The 14,073-nt window shown below is 32.0% G+C and overlaps 1 protein-coding gene across 1 annotated transcript in view; it reads left to right on the top strand.

Annotated features, from left to right (window-relative positions):
* LOC149412104 (uncharacterized) overlaps positions 1-14,073 on the top strand; it is a 257,694-nt gene that overhangs the window by 201,815 nt on the left and 41,806 nt on the right. Inside the window, exon 4 of the mRNA XM_089646300.1 lies at positions 6,159-6,260. Within this exon, the coding sequence (XP_089502426.1) occupies positions 6,159-6,260 (102 nt within the window). The remainder of the gene's footprint in view (positions 1-6,158; positions 6,261-14,073) is intronic.

Genomic DNA, 14,073 nt, shown 5'->3' with positions numbered 1-14,073 from the left:
GGCTGCCTCAGGACAAGAAACCCTTTTGAGGAGGACTGTGAAAAAAATTTAATCTATACTTATATTATATTTTATACCTACATCATGTACAAACTTTGCAAATGCAACTAATAAAAAAATGGCTTTCTATGATTTCAGTATCATAATAGTAGTTATTATACTTGCGGACAAATTCAAAACCAAACGCGCAGTGGTGATGACCTGGATTGTAAGCCACACAGACCATCAGGGAATAATTAATTCCCTATGAAAAAATGGGTTGATTACAAAATTCACTCTGCAGGAAAAGTAACAAATTATAATCCATCCACCAAATACATAAAAACACAGGACTCACCGAAAATATCACTCGCATTGAGTTTAGCAGCGATTCCTTAATCTTCAAATTTGGCAGCGGACGGCAATCGGCAAAATAACACTTGCATTCGCACCATGAAATTATAATCTGTCACGAAAAGCTCTCAAGAGAATAGAATTTAGAATAATATTGAATTAGCACATTGTAATTCCAAAAGTACTGCCACATTATTGTGACAAAAATATTTTAATCCTTTAGTCTTAAATCGACCAAACAGTAATAGTGGTGCCCTCTCTTGTCAAACAATATAATTCGGATGAATCCAGCTGATTAATGCAAAGATGACTGTAATTCATTATCACTTTACCTATAGAGCAAAATCTATGCGAGACTTCTCAGAGAGGTCTATCCTGTCGACTTCTTTTAATTTTAAGTTTTAAATTTTAAGTTAACTAAGTTTTAGTTTACTGCTTCTCCGCGCAGTATAATCTCCAGCGCTCAAAGCATTTTTCGTGTAAATGTTGTCCAATACAATAAATAATTAAATATGAGTAAAAATGTATGTAAAAGCCCCTAAAAGGGGCGTTAATAAATACATTTATCAGCTATTTGCCTCAAGGTTTGAATATTTCAACTTGCAAACTAATGCAATTACACGTAACACTTTCGTCATATTCGCAACAATCTCGATTCATCTTATCTGGAAGCAGCTGGAGCAGGAAAATGAACATTTCCTAGTAAATCGCTTATTAGCATCAAACTCCTCAGCTCAGTGCAAACATGCAAACTTGCAAATACCTCCTTTGTTTGTTTAGCTTATTACAGTTGGAGACAAGCCTGCCGATTGCGGGTCACAATATACTAGAGCGTGTAAGCAAAACTTATTAAATACTAGCGCCGACGCGTGAAGACTCACAGAATATAATGTTATTAAATGTTGTTAGTTGGTAAATAATAAAGCATTTTCGACAACGGAAAATGCGCAAAACCCTGAAAAATCACAAAACCTGACATTAGTTGTCAAGATAAATTTAAACAAACTCACACTAGAATTAGATAGATTTTTACATTAGCTTCACACAGGAGGCATTGACGGAAAAAATGCCTTAGGGCCTATGTCATCTTTGGGCATGCTGTGAAAGGAAGGAAATTAAGTTATGGGAAGAAAAAAGGCATGACGGGTTTGTAGAAATCTGGGAGTCAACGAGTCCAGGAGTGACGGACTTATGAATCCACCCCTCCCACTGCGGTACAAGGCAATGAGTCGAGAGAGTTTGGTTGGTGGGGTCAAAAGGTCTCCTTCAATCAGTCTTTCACAATCCGACCAGAGAAGCAGTATGTGGGCATCCGCTGCCAAGACTTAGACAAACTTCACCCCATGATCTCGTGTACCGCTGCTAAGTCACCAAACGTAGCAAACCACTTGATGCGATCTATGGCAGAGGTATTGGTTAACCAATAAATGGATTAGAATATCAAATAAATGGATTGGGTATCCAATAAACGGAGAATAAATGAATGGGTTCATGTGGTAAGGTTTGTCTAGGTCTATTAGTGTCTTTTTTATGTATTTCTTTGGCATTCAACATGTAAAAATTTCTAGACATTTTTGTTTTTAATGAGTTTTATTATTCCAATGTACATTTGTTACGTATAAATTTTATTAATTAGCGACCGATTTCGACACGTCCTTGTCATTAACTAGCTATTTTAAAACTAAATTTTTAAGTACAGAAATATAGGGTTTTATTTAGTTTGGTTCTTTGGTGGGAGGGGATTTGAGGGAAGGGGAAGGGGTTGAGAGGGAAACGGAGGAAGGAGTAACATAACGGGGAACATTGTCAATAGAGGTGATTTGCATGGTGCTATTATTTATTAAATATATTAATGCTTGAATTATTTTTTTTTGTTAATTTCTAATGTTTCTAATGCGCACAAATTAAAATACTTATGAATGTTAGAATGTTTATAAAATTTATAAAATTGTACGTAACAATAAAACAAATAAACGTTTAGTAAAATTTATACGTAACAAATGTAGATTGGAATAATAAAACTCATTAAAAACAAAAACTGTTAGTGTCTGCCTACCAACTGCGTAGCAGGCCAGCTCGTTAGAGTCTGGTTGAGGGAGAACTTTTGATCTCTCCAGTGGAACTCTCTCGGAACATCGCCTTGTACCACAGTGGGAGCGATCCGTTCCGTCACTCCTGGACATACTGACCCACAGATTCCAACCTACCCCTCATACCCTTTTCCTTCCAAAAATTCCTATCTTTCCTTTCCTTAAAAATCCGTCCACACAGCATCCCCAAAGATGACATAAGAGGGAATTATTTTTTCCTCAGGGCCTCCTGTGTGAGATTAATGTAAAATAAATTCCAGCGCATTGTAAATCCTGAGTTGTTGGGTGAAATTACCACCAAAAAGTACTCTATATTAACCAAATTACAAAAAAATTCTTTGGATTGACATGGTTCATAGTAAAAATTATAGATAACTTGCTCCCGACTTAAAAAAATTAAAACTACTCTTGAAAAGTTACCAAAGCGAATGAACTCAAAAACATATTCTAGATAAATTTAAATATTAACGTTTTATCTTGTTATTTCAAATGTTTTTTTTCTTTTCTCCTCTAGCTTGATTATTATAAAGAATCACTTTAATATGTATTTCTCTTTAATATTGAGTATATTTATAAGCAGGTTTATTTCGTTCGTCACTTATTTTATACTTCAGAACTCATTCATAGTATATTCGATTGAATAATATGTTATCGCCAAATTCTACGAACAGTTATTTTTATGTGTCAAGTAAATATGGAAAGAATCTCGTACGTCAAGAAAACACATTCAAATCTATTACATTTACTTTGTCTACCTGACTGAATGTATTAATAATTCATTTATTAAAGCTATTTCAAAAATTACACGGTGTCCGAAAACTTATAGTACAAGCGGAAAACTGAGAAACACATAGAGAACCTAAAAATACTGTAAAAAAAAACTTTTAGAGAATTTTAAACGATGAAATTAGCATCCAATCAATCGTTTGTTTTTAATTCACATTTGACCTAAAATATTGGACTAGATTTTCTCTAAAATGAGAGCGCAAATCAAAACAAAGTTATACCTACCACAAAATCTACTCCAAATGTGAATTAGATTCACCAGTTTTATTTATTTACCACGAATTTCCTGACACCACATATCAAATCTTCATAAATTTCTCAGAAATGTTTAATTATGTTTTTATTTTTCTCTGAAAATCTGTGCTTCGGATTTCTAAATATCTTCTCGTTTTTCACATTCAGGAATGTCATATTTGATTTACAGCATATTAATATAAAATATAAAAGAAAATGTTATTTATTCGTTCAGAACATGTTCATCCCTTTAGGAAACAAGATACTCGCTTTTTTCAAGAATCAATCTTCTCTATAGCAGGAATCTCCAATCTAATATAGGAAAAAGGTTTTTTTATCACACATCTTGCCAAACTTCCAGGGCCGGCTCTATGCGGGCGCAATTTGAGCAGCCTGCTCCGTGCAGAGAAAACTACTGATATGAAATAATATATTTTTTTAAATGTTTCAAATTAATAGTTCTTAAAATTAATACTTAACAGTCATAATACATCGCCTTTAGTACTGTTTTTAACAAAAACGCGCTAAACAAAAATACATGTACAAATATTATTGATTAATTAGGCGTCAACTGGCGTCTAAGGGGTGTCCAAATATGACTCGCGACAGGCGCCGCTTGGCTCAGGGCACACCCTGCGAACATCACGGAACCGGTGATAGCATGCTACATTTATTTCTGTAATGCATTAAAGTGTATAAAAGTATAAGATAACAGAAGGTCAAATAACAGAAGATGGTTGGGGGGTGGTAAGCAGTTACTTACTACTTTAGTCTGGTAATTTAAAATGAACAGAAAATATCAACTATTTAAATTATCAAATTAAAAACTAAGCTTCTTTTTCAAAACTTTCAGGAATTTCCTCAGACCCATGTCTCTTTTCCAATCAAGAATCCGGTATTACCGGATGGGAGAGTTCAAATAACAATATCGTAAAATCACTTATTAAAACCCAAAAAGTCACAATGGAAATTATTTTGAAAGTTTCTTTAGGAATTATCACTGACGAAACTTCGACAATTTTAATACGATGTCATTTAAAAATTTCTACAAATACTTTTTTTTCCCACATACAAAACACGAAAAATAACAACTAACATGTGTATTGGAATCACTAGATCTTAGGGTTAAAAACATATCCAACAAGCAACTACAAATAGAAAATTTGGGCAAAAATGTACTATGATACTAGACTCTATAACAAAATTCCATTCTCATTCAAAACTCGCAACAATATCGTGACATTTAAATCTCAAAGAAAAACTGGATACATAACATAGGGTGATCAGAAATAGAAGATATCCTAATAAACAATACAAACTTAAACCGAAACCACTAAATCCACTAAAAAACACCTTGTAATATATTTATAACTATTTCAGAAAAAACTCAACGGAATATATTTTTAATTAGTCGATATTATTCATACCACTAAATTTTTAAAATATGTAAGTGATGTAAATCCCAGTTAGGATATAATTCAAGAAGTTTTCTAATCTGAATGGCTGGAAGTCTCTCTATAATGTAAGTACCACATTGTAATAAGGTGCAAATAATCAAAGCCTTTAATATATTTACTTTGTTTTTATTTTTGTATGTGCGACAAGATCACTAATCACAAATCCTAATAATAATAATCTAGATAGAAATAAAACATGACGGATAAATTCTCTAGACGGAAATAAAATATCATGGATATTTTCTCTAGATGGAAATAAAACATAATGGGTAAACTCTCTAGATGGAAATTAAATATCAAGGATAAATCCTTTTTAGAAATTTCGCAAAGTCTTCCAAAAATTACAAATCTCCCAGGACCAAAAAAACTAATCTAAAGCTACAGATCTAAAAAACAGTGGATTGATAGTGGATATGGAAATAACATACAATAATTTTTTTTTAAATAAGAAGGAAAGGAAGTAAATCAACACTATACAACAAATAAAATTAAAATATTTCAAGAGAAATAACAGAAAAAGATTATAATTTTGACATATATAATATATTATGATATTTAAGATATCATGGGGAACTTAATCCCCTTATAACTCTAAACCTTTTAGAAACATCCATTTTTTACTGTAGCTTTAACCGACCGATTGCTACTTCCTTTAGATCATTTTGGGAATTAAATAGCTTTAATAATAGTATCGCGGACATTACGTCAGGCTGTTATTAATATCGCAAAAGTGCATTTAGGCGAATGATGCTTACTTTTGAGGATGCATTTAAAATGTATTGATTGTATTTTCTAAAGATTAACTTTATTCAGCACACCAATTATTTACAAAGCGATTAAATCTAAAGGTTTCGAAACACGAGAGGTTGTGATGTAGGAATTATTTGTCATACAGCAAGTTGCTCGAAACAGAATGAAGTCCCTACGAATACTTTCAGAATGCACTGGTTGGTTCACTGTGCGCATGCGTTTCAGTGGAGCGATATTAGAAATTGCCAGTGTCTAAAATGAATAGTTCGAACAGTAGCTAATTTTAGCATTACAACAATTTACTCTGCCAGATATAAGCATTTCGCTTGAACTCCAAGACTTCAGTAACCAAAAAAAAATGTCTGTAATCGTTGTTGAACTCTAGTGGCATTCTATTGTGTTTTGTATGTAAATATTTGATGTGTAAATATCTCGGCGTCGTATTTTATATGTTTTAATAGTAAGTATATTCGACTGATAATAAGATTGAGGTTTTGTCTTGTTGCAGGTTTCGTGGATCCGAAGAAAGGACCGTCACCTGATCACGGTTGGGGTGACGACGTACAACGCGGACCAGAGATTTCAGATTATACACCTGCAGCACACGGAGGTGAGAAATACTTTGCAGTATAACTACTCAATACCTAAACCTGACAGCGTGCGAATAATGTTTCATTACATTTCTTTGTCAATGTTGCAATTATTTTAATTTATTTACTCACGCTATGAACGCTTTTACATGTATAAAATATTTCATGTAAGCTGACAAGGAATACTATAACGAGTGTTTATTACATAGAATAATAGGCCGAGTAGAGCATGAACAATACTAGTTATCGTTGAGAGTAGTTGAACATTCAATTAGGGCAATTTTTTATTTATTTATTTGTAAGAAACAAACAGCTTTTACATAATATACAATGATAAATATAAATATACAAGTTGACTGAAGTCAAGCCACAGAAGTTTCTTATGCTAAAATTCATTGGAAATGAAGTATTAATATCTTTAAATTAATTTTGTGTTAAAGGAAGGGGAGAGGAAAAGGAAAATAGGAAGAGGATAGGAGATGCTCCCGATACATTCCATACTCTCATATTAATAATCGATCGTACGCATTACTTCATATCGATATTTCTTTAGGTTATTATTGAAAATGTCAATGCTGTAAAATTTTGTAGTATATTGTGCACATATACGAGGAATTCGGGAATTTTTTCGAATATTTGTCGTACACGAGGGTAAATAAAATAAATCAGATTGTCGGGTTGATCTAGACGGAATATGAAGATTTATTAAATTGGTAAGTTCTGGTGAGTCCAGACCATTATTTAGGATTTTAAACAATAGATTTGATCAAAAATTAGACGTCGTGTTTGGAGGGAGTTAAAATTATGAAATAATTTTTGTGTTTAAAAATTATTGTTTGAATTCTTTCTTTTCTTTCAATATGGGCTTGGTATAAAGGAGTCCAGATAGGTGTACAGTGTTCCAGGTGCGGGTGAATATATGAGATGTAAAGGGAATATAGATTGTTTATGTTGTGGAATGGTTTTGCTATGCGAATTATAAATCCCAGCATTTTATTTGCTTTGTTAATGATTTCATCAGTGTGTTTGGATAAAGTTTAATTCAATATCCAGTGTTACCTCAAGGTCCCTGATATATTTTACTTCATTGATATGTGTGCCGTTTAGTGTGTATAAATAAATGTTAATTTATGATATTATCGTGAAATGTCCCCAAAATGCCTTTCCAAAAATCAAATAGAAACTATTTAATTCACAGAAATTAAATGTTTCATTGTCATAAAATGGCCACTCAACAACATTTTATTTTTTTGACTGTTGAAAGGTTTCCGTTTAACGCCAATTCCAAGTTCTTTTCTGCTTTTGATCAAATTGTGATCAACGGAAGAGGACAATTATCATGTTGATAATCTTGTCAACTTATTACACTTTAATAAATAGCTGAAATGCTCCCAAAAACGGCGTTTGACGGGGAACTTTTTCATTTAAAAAAAAAAAATGGCGCTGAATAGCCATTTGATGACTTTGTCACGATTTTTTGTGAAACAACTGAGCCATGCAAAGAAACTTAAGATTTTAACATAAAGTTAAAAACATATATTAAAATATACCTAGCTAAATAAATATCTAACTATAACTAGCTAGCTATAACTTAGCTAAATAAATAAGATCTAAGCAAATATTTCTGTTCTCAAAAAATGGCAAATCATTGAGTAAAGAGCATCCATATTGACACGTTTATTTTTCATAGGCCATTACGATAAAATTGTTGGTAGGTATATTCTCTTTATATTCTTTGATCCATTTTTTTCAAAAGTAAAAAATCGAAGAACACTCAAAAACGTGACTTACCTTTCCAGTTGTCACAAACAAACCACTAATCCAAATAGCTGATAATGCTAACATATGATAAACATATGTGTACCAAAATAACAAAAAAAATCGATAATCGAATGTACACAGCCCGCGAAAATTCTAAATTCACCTTTTCTTTTGAACAAACCTCGTACATATCTGTACATTGATTTCGTAATAGATTGCCATAGAAAACTCTAACGGTATGTGGGTTCAGAATGTATGTTCGTACATAAAATATTTTATTGAAAGCACTGAGATTATAGTGAAATCATAAATCATAAAATTTTGCACGTAACAACCTAATATATGATGCATTTTCCGCAAAATCCATTAACAAATTGAATAAATCACAACGGTTTTTGAAACTGCACAAAATGTCCTATCTGCAAACCGAGTGATTAACGTAATGGCATCTACGAACTAAAGCAAGGCAAGTTCACTCAAAATATACATTTGGTTGTTAGTTAGTAGGTATGTGTGTATACCAGCAGGTTACAAACTGCGAACAGTATCCGCTTTAAATTGAATTACACGGTTTTTGCTTCCGGCAGAGCAACGAACTGGCATTATTCATGCTTTTAGCACTTTTAGCGCGAGTACTTTGGAAATTCAATCTGGAACAATTAAAATTTAGCACGAATTACGATAGTTGTTACGAATGGAATGGGATTATTGTGTGCTCTGTACTGGGCAGGTTGTATGGAAGTAATTGAATTTTATTTTTAGTTAAGCTTACGATGTTTAAGTTGCTAAATAGTTTCAACACTGCTCAACAGATATCGTTAGAGTGTGTAGTTTCAAGTTGGGATATTTAGTTTATGTAATTTTAAGAATTCTCTGTAGGTGGCAATAGTAATACCACATGACAGAGACAATAAGAGTTATGAGTGTTGCAGATGCGAGCCGATTTCCATGGCATCCATACAAGCATCTCAGTCAGCGATTCCTCCCTCACCAGAATAACGTAGAGCATCCTATAGAATGGACATAAGTCCTGTTTGATATTGATTGTAAATATCTCACAATAATATTTAAGTCATAATTTCAGACCAACCGAAGTAATTATTGAAATCTTCCAATCATCAAATCTATTTTGTAAAATTTTTTTAAATTTATTTATTAAGTTAAAGAAAAATTTTACATTTTACTTTCTTGAAATCAATTGATTTTGGAATAAAAAATTATGATTATTTTTGTATTTTTATTATTATTAACTTAAATAAGTAATTACAAGTAGTTTTCTAATTTTTTTCTGATAACTTAAAATTAAACAGTTTTTTAAAATACATTTATACTCTCCGTTTTAAGGTTATTTTTGTTTATTTTTTATTAATCTTTATTTTATTTATTATATAAGTACATTTTTGTTTATTTGTTACAATATATGATCAAATATTTCAAGACCCCTCTTCCATAGAAGCATTAGCTTGTGGCTGGAAGAGGAGTGTACATTGTTTTATTACAATAAGTAAGTAATTAAAAATAAAATGATTTTAAACTTATCTGAAGTGAGTTATTCTTAAGATTAATTCAATTGGAAACATTTTTATTTTTTGTAAGTTCATCTGGAAGGAGATTGTATATTTGTACACCCTCGTGGCCAATGCCTCTTTTGCCACTTTCAGTCCTTACAGTATTTGTGTACAATTAGTTATGTTGTCTAGTATAATGTTTGTGTACTTGTGACGTTTGTTTAAATGTTATGTTTTGAGTCCATTTTGGATTTTGTAGATTAGGAGGCATATGGTGTATTCGTACAATTTTCTTATTTTCAAGAGTTTCATTTCCTGATATAGTTTTTTTGTTGGAGTGTCCGGGTTATAATTGAAGAGTTTTTTTATGACTTTGTTCTGTATTGTTTGTTAATGTATGTGTTTCCCCATTTTTCTATTAATAATTTAGATGGGACTGGATTAAACTAAAGTATAAGCCCCTCTTTACATCTGTTGGTAGGAGATGGGCACCAAATACCAAAATACCTACCAAATACACCAATTAGTGGGATGATTTTTGCTTTTAATTTTTCTACGTGTTGTTTAAATGTCAGATGTTTATCAATATGTAAGCCAAGGTATTTTTGCTGTCTAGAATAAGCAGCTCCCTTTCTTTTATTTGTAAAGGTTTATGCGACGGTATTATTATTTTAGGTGAGCTTAGAATCATGTAGCCGGTTTTATTAATATTTATTGTTAATATATTTCTTATAAGCCAACTGTTTAGTATAGTTAACATAATTAACAGTTCACCACAGTTTTCATATGTATGATTATGGGTAAATCCAGTCAACAGCATTTATTGCCCTTGTATTTGTAAAATTGTGGTTAATAGAATAAAAAAGTTATGGAGGTACACAAGTCTATCCAATATATTTTTATGGCTTTCCTGCCAATGTCGGGTCATGAAATATCCATTTTATAAGTGAAGTATTATGAGCAGTATTTAAGGACTCTAGCAGACACTAAAACATCGTAAAAGACTACCCCAAAGTAAGTCTACCAGTCAGGCTTGAATAAAATAATAGGAAAGCGGAACGATGCTATAAAATGATACTTTCTTAATACAACAGATACAAAAAAACTAAAGTAAGTACCTACCTAATGGTAAGTTCAAAAAAATCTAAATCTTTTTGACACGTAGTCCAAATAAGCTTGTCTTTTGTTATCTTCGACAAGAGTAGGAATAGAATAAGGATTTTTTATTAAATTATAGTCAAACCAACTGGCGCAGTTTTATTAATATTGACTCCAAAGAGCAACAACGTATATTCCGATTTAAAAATTGGACGTTAAGACGATCACAGCCCATACAAAAAATATAACAATAAATTGGCGACAGAGCAACAACTGTTGTGTTCGCACATAAAGTTCTCCAACTCATCGTGGAAGGAGATTATAGATAATTGGTTCTTTGTGATAAATCAAGGATTTATTAATACTTTGCCGATTAGAATGGTAACTAGATAGTCGACCTAACTAGTAGCTGGGTAATTGAGATCTGAAATAATAAGTTTGTCTGAGAGCATTCTCACTGGCCCTGGCGACTACTGGCCACTGGCTGCCATCTTGTGGACTTTCACGCAAGTTCTATGCACTGCCCTCTATGAGTGCATTTGTGAAGCTCTTACTTCCCAACAATGAAACACGGTCCTTTAACTCGTTTGTTCATTTTATCTATTCTATTATGTCGGAAATGTTATTTTTTCTGTTTTAAAATTTACAAAAAAACAACACTGTCCGGAAATACGTCGGATTTGTTTATATTTTAAAATATGTAACGTAAAACCACAAAGCTTCCACAAAAACTGTATCTTTTTTTACGAAAACTTATTTTAATATTACTTCCAAAAATACTATTTAGAAATACTGGTTGCAACACATTGGAATATTTATTTGCTTTTTGGTTATTACGCCTCACTCAGACAAATAAATAAACAGAGAAGTTGGAAAACAAAGATTCAAATGGAGAATCATTCATCAATGCCAAAAAATAATATTCGATTAATTATTATTTTTATAAGCAATAATTGTTCGCCTGAAACACTCATCCACATTGAAAAAATCTCCTGATAAAAAATACATGACGCCAACGGGACTCGAACCCGTGTCCATTCGATTTCCGGTCGAAAGCTCTGACCACTGAGCTATGGGGGCTTATTTCTTACCCGAGAAAATATTCAATATATGCTAGTGTTTCATTCAACAATTACTGCTTTTTACATTTTTTCACCTGAGAACAACCAACTTTATTTTTATATGAGAAAGGCATTGTAAGTGCTAAATCTCTCACTAGATGGCGTTGATACAAATTGTATACATTTTTTAGGTGAAATACTTGGACTTGTCAAATATTAATTATTATTTTTTTGATAAATTAATGTTTTTTTTAAAGACAAGATTTTATTTATGCATAGCACAAAGGATAACAAGGACAATCTACGAGAAAGAAATTGAAATAAATTGAATAGAAAATTAAGATTAAGATTCATTTCATTCAAGTCAGAGCTTTCGACCGGAAATCGAATGGACACGGGTTCGAGTCCCGTTGGCGTCATGTATTTTTTATCAGGAGATTTTTTCAATGTGGATGAGTGTTTCAGGCGAACAATTATTGCTTATAAAAATAATTGTTATCCTTTGTGCTATGCATAAATAAAATCTTGTCTTTAAAAACATTAATTTATCAAAAAAATAATAATTAATATTTGACAAGTCCAAGTATTTCACCTAAAAAATGTATACAATTTGTATCAACGCCATCTAGTGAGAGATTTAGCACTTACAATGCCTTTCTCATATAAAAATAAAGTTGGTTGTTCTCAGGTGAAAAAATGTAAAAAGCAGTAATTGTTGAATGAAACACTAGCATATATTGAATATTTTCTCGGGTAAGAAATAAGCCCCCATAGCTCAGTGGTCAGAGCTTTCGACCGGAAATCGAATGGACACGGGTTCGAGTCCCGTTGGCGTCATGTATTTTTTATCAGGAGATTTTTTCAATGTGGATGAGTGTTTCAGGCGAACAATTATTGCTTATAAAAATAATTGTTATCCTTTGTGCTATGCATAAATAAAATCTTGTCTTTAAAAACATTAATTTATCAAAAAAATAATAATTTGATTAATTATTTCAAAAACCTTACAAACTTATTATTTTTAGATGTGTGTGTTTTTTAAATACATTTGTAATGAAGAGATATTACAAATAAATAAACAGTGGGTGTATCAACTATACTAGGAGTAACAGATCTTGCCTATTGAATGCAGCTTCAATGATGCGAAATATGTCGATATACGAATTGATTCATTAGCAAGATTGCTCTCCCCAGCGGCATGACCATCGGCAAGTTAGTCCTGCAGGCTGGAAGATAGAACAGTCTAAGCTATCGGTGACCAACGGGAACAAAAAAATTAAATTCTCCATGAGCTTTTAAACCATCCATGACACAGTCTGAATAAATGTGTAGCAACGTCCCTTCTGACCTATGATGGTTCATTACGAGCATACACAACATAATTTTGGTGAGACACGAGTAAAAATAATAATATTTGGATGATTTCAATGTCGCCGTTTTTGTGCAAAATCAACTAAAGGGCGCTGTACAAATATATATGTAAAGGAATGAGTACTAATAAATACCCACCTATAAATGGCTAGGATTTCTTTGTGTTTGAATTGTGAATTTTTATTTTATTTTATACGCTTTTCAAATGTCATTGATATGTTGTCTTGGTACACATTAAACAGCATTATTGTTTACTCGCTATGTGGCTGACATTCGAGTGATTGAAATATTTCATTTGTTTAATATAAAATAGTTTCTTTGTATTTCAGAACAAGATATGGTTTAATTTGTCTATATATAATACTTTTCTACAGTGATCTATGTTATAACTAACTATATATGTACCATACTTACCTGGTAGGTCACTTAAGATTAACACTTAATTAACATTAACTAATTGTTTATTAGCGAAATTTAGACACAGGATTTAGGACATAATTAAAAAATTGGATAAAATTAGACTTTCTCTCAGGAATGGTATATATAATTTAAAGGTATGACATCTTAAAAGGGAAAAATAATTGGCGTCATGTATCTTTTATCAGGAGATTTTTCAATGTGGATGAGTGTTTCAGGCTAATAATTATTGCTTATAAAAATAATTGTTACCCTTTATGCTATGCATAAAAAATCTTGTCTTAAAATATTAGTTTACCAAAAAAATAATAAGGAAAGTTTTAAGTTTAAACCTGAATTCTGTTAGACTTGTTATGGATCTTAGTTTCGGAGGAAGTTTATCCCAAGCCATCGGCCCAGATGCTCCGAAAGCGCGATCGCCAAACTTAGTATTTGGCTTGCGCTTAGGTTCCATAAGTCTGCCTACAGCTGATAGCCATATTCCCTCATGTAGACGGCATACGGTGTTATTTGATACCAGTGAAGCCTTGTAATGGATGAAAATATGGATGCATAACCACATCAAGTTAATTGCTAAGATTTTGAAATCCACCAAAAACTACTGCAACGGCAACGAA

Source organism: Hesperophylax consimilis, chromosome 24 (genome assembly GCF_061612785.1).
Source record: "Hesperophylax consimilis isolate HC1 chromosome 24, BYU_Hcon_1.0, whole genome shotgun sequence".
Classification (NCBI taxonomy): domain Eukaryota; kingdom Metazoa; phylum Arthropoda; class Insecta; order Trichoptera; family Limnephilidae; genus Hesperophylax; species Hesperophylax consimilis.
This window is presented reverse-complemented; position numbering and strand designations above follow the sequence as displayed.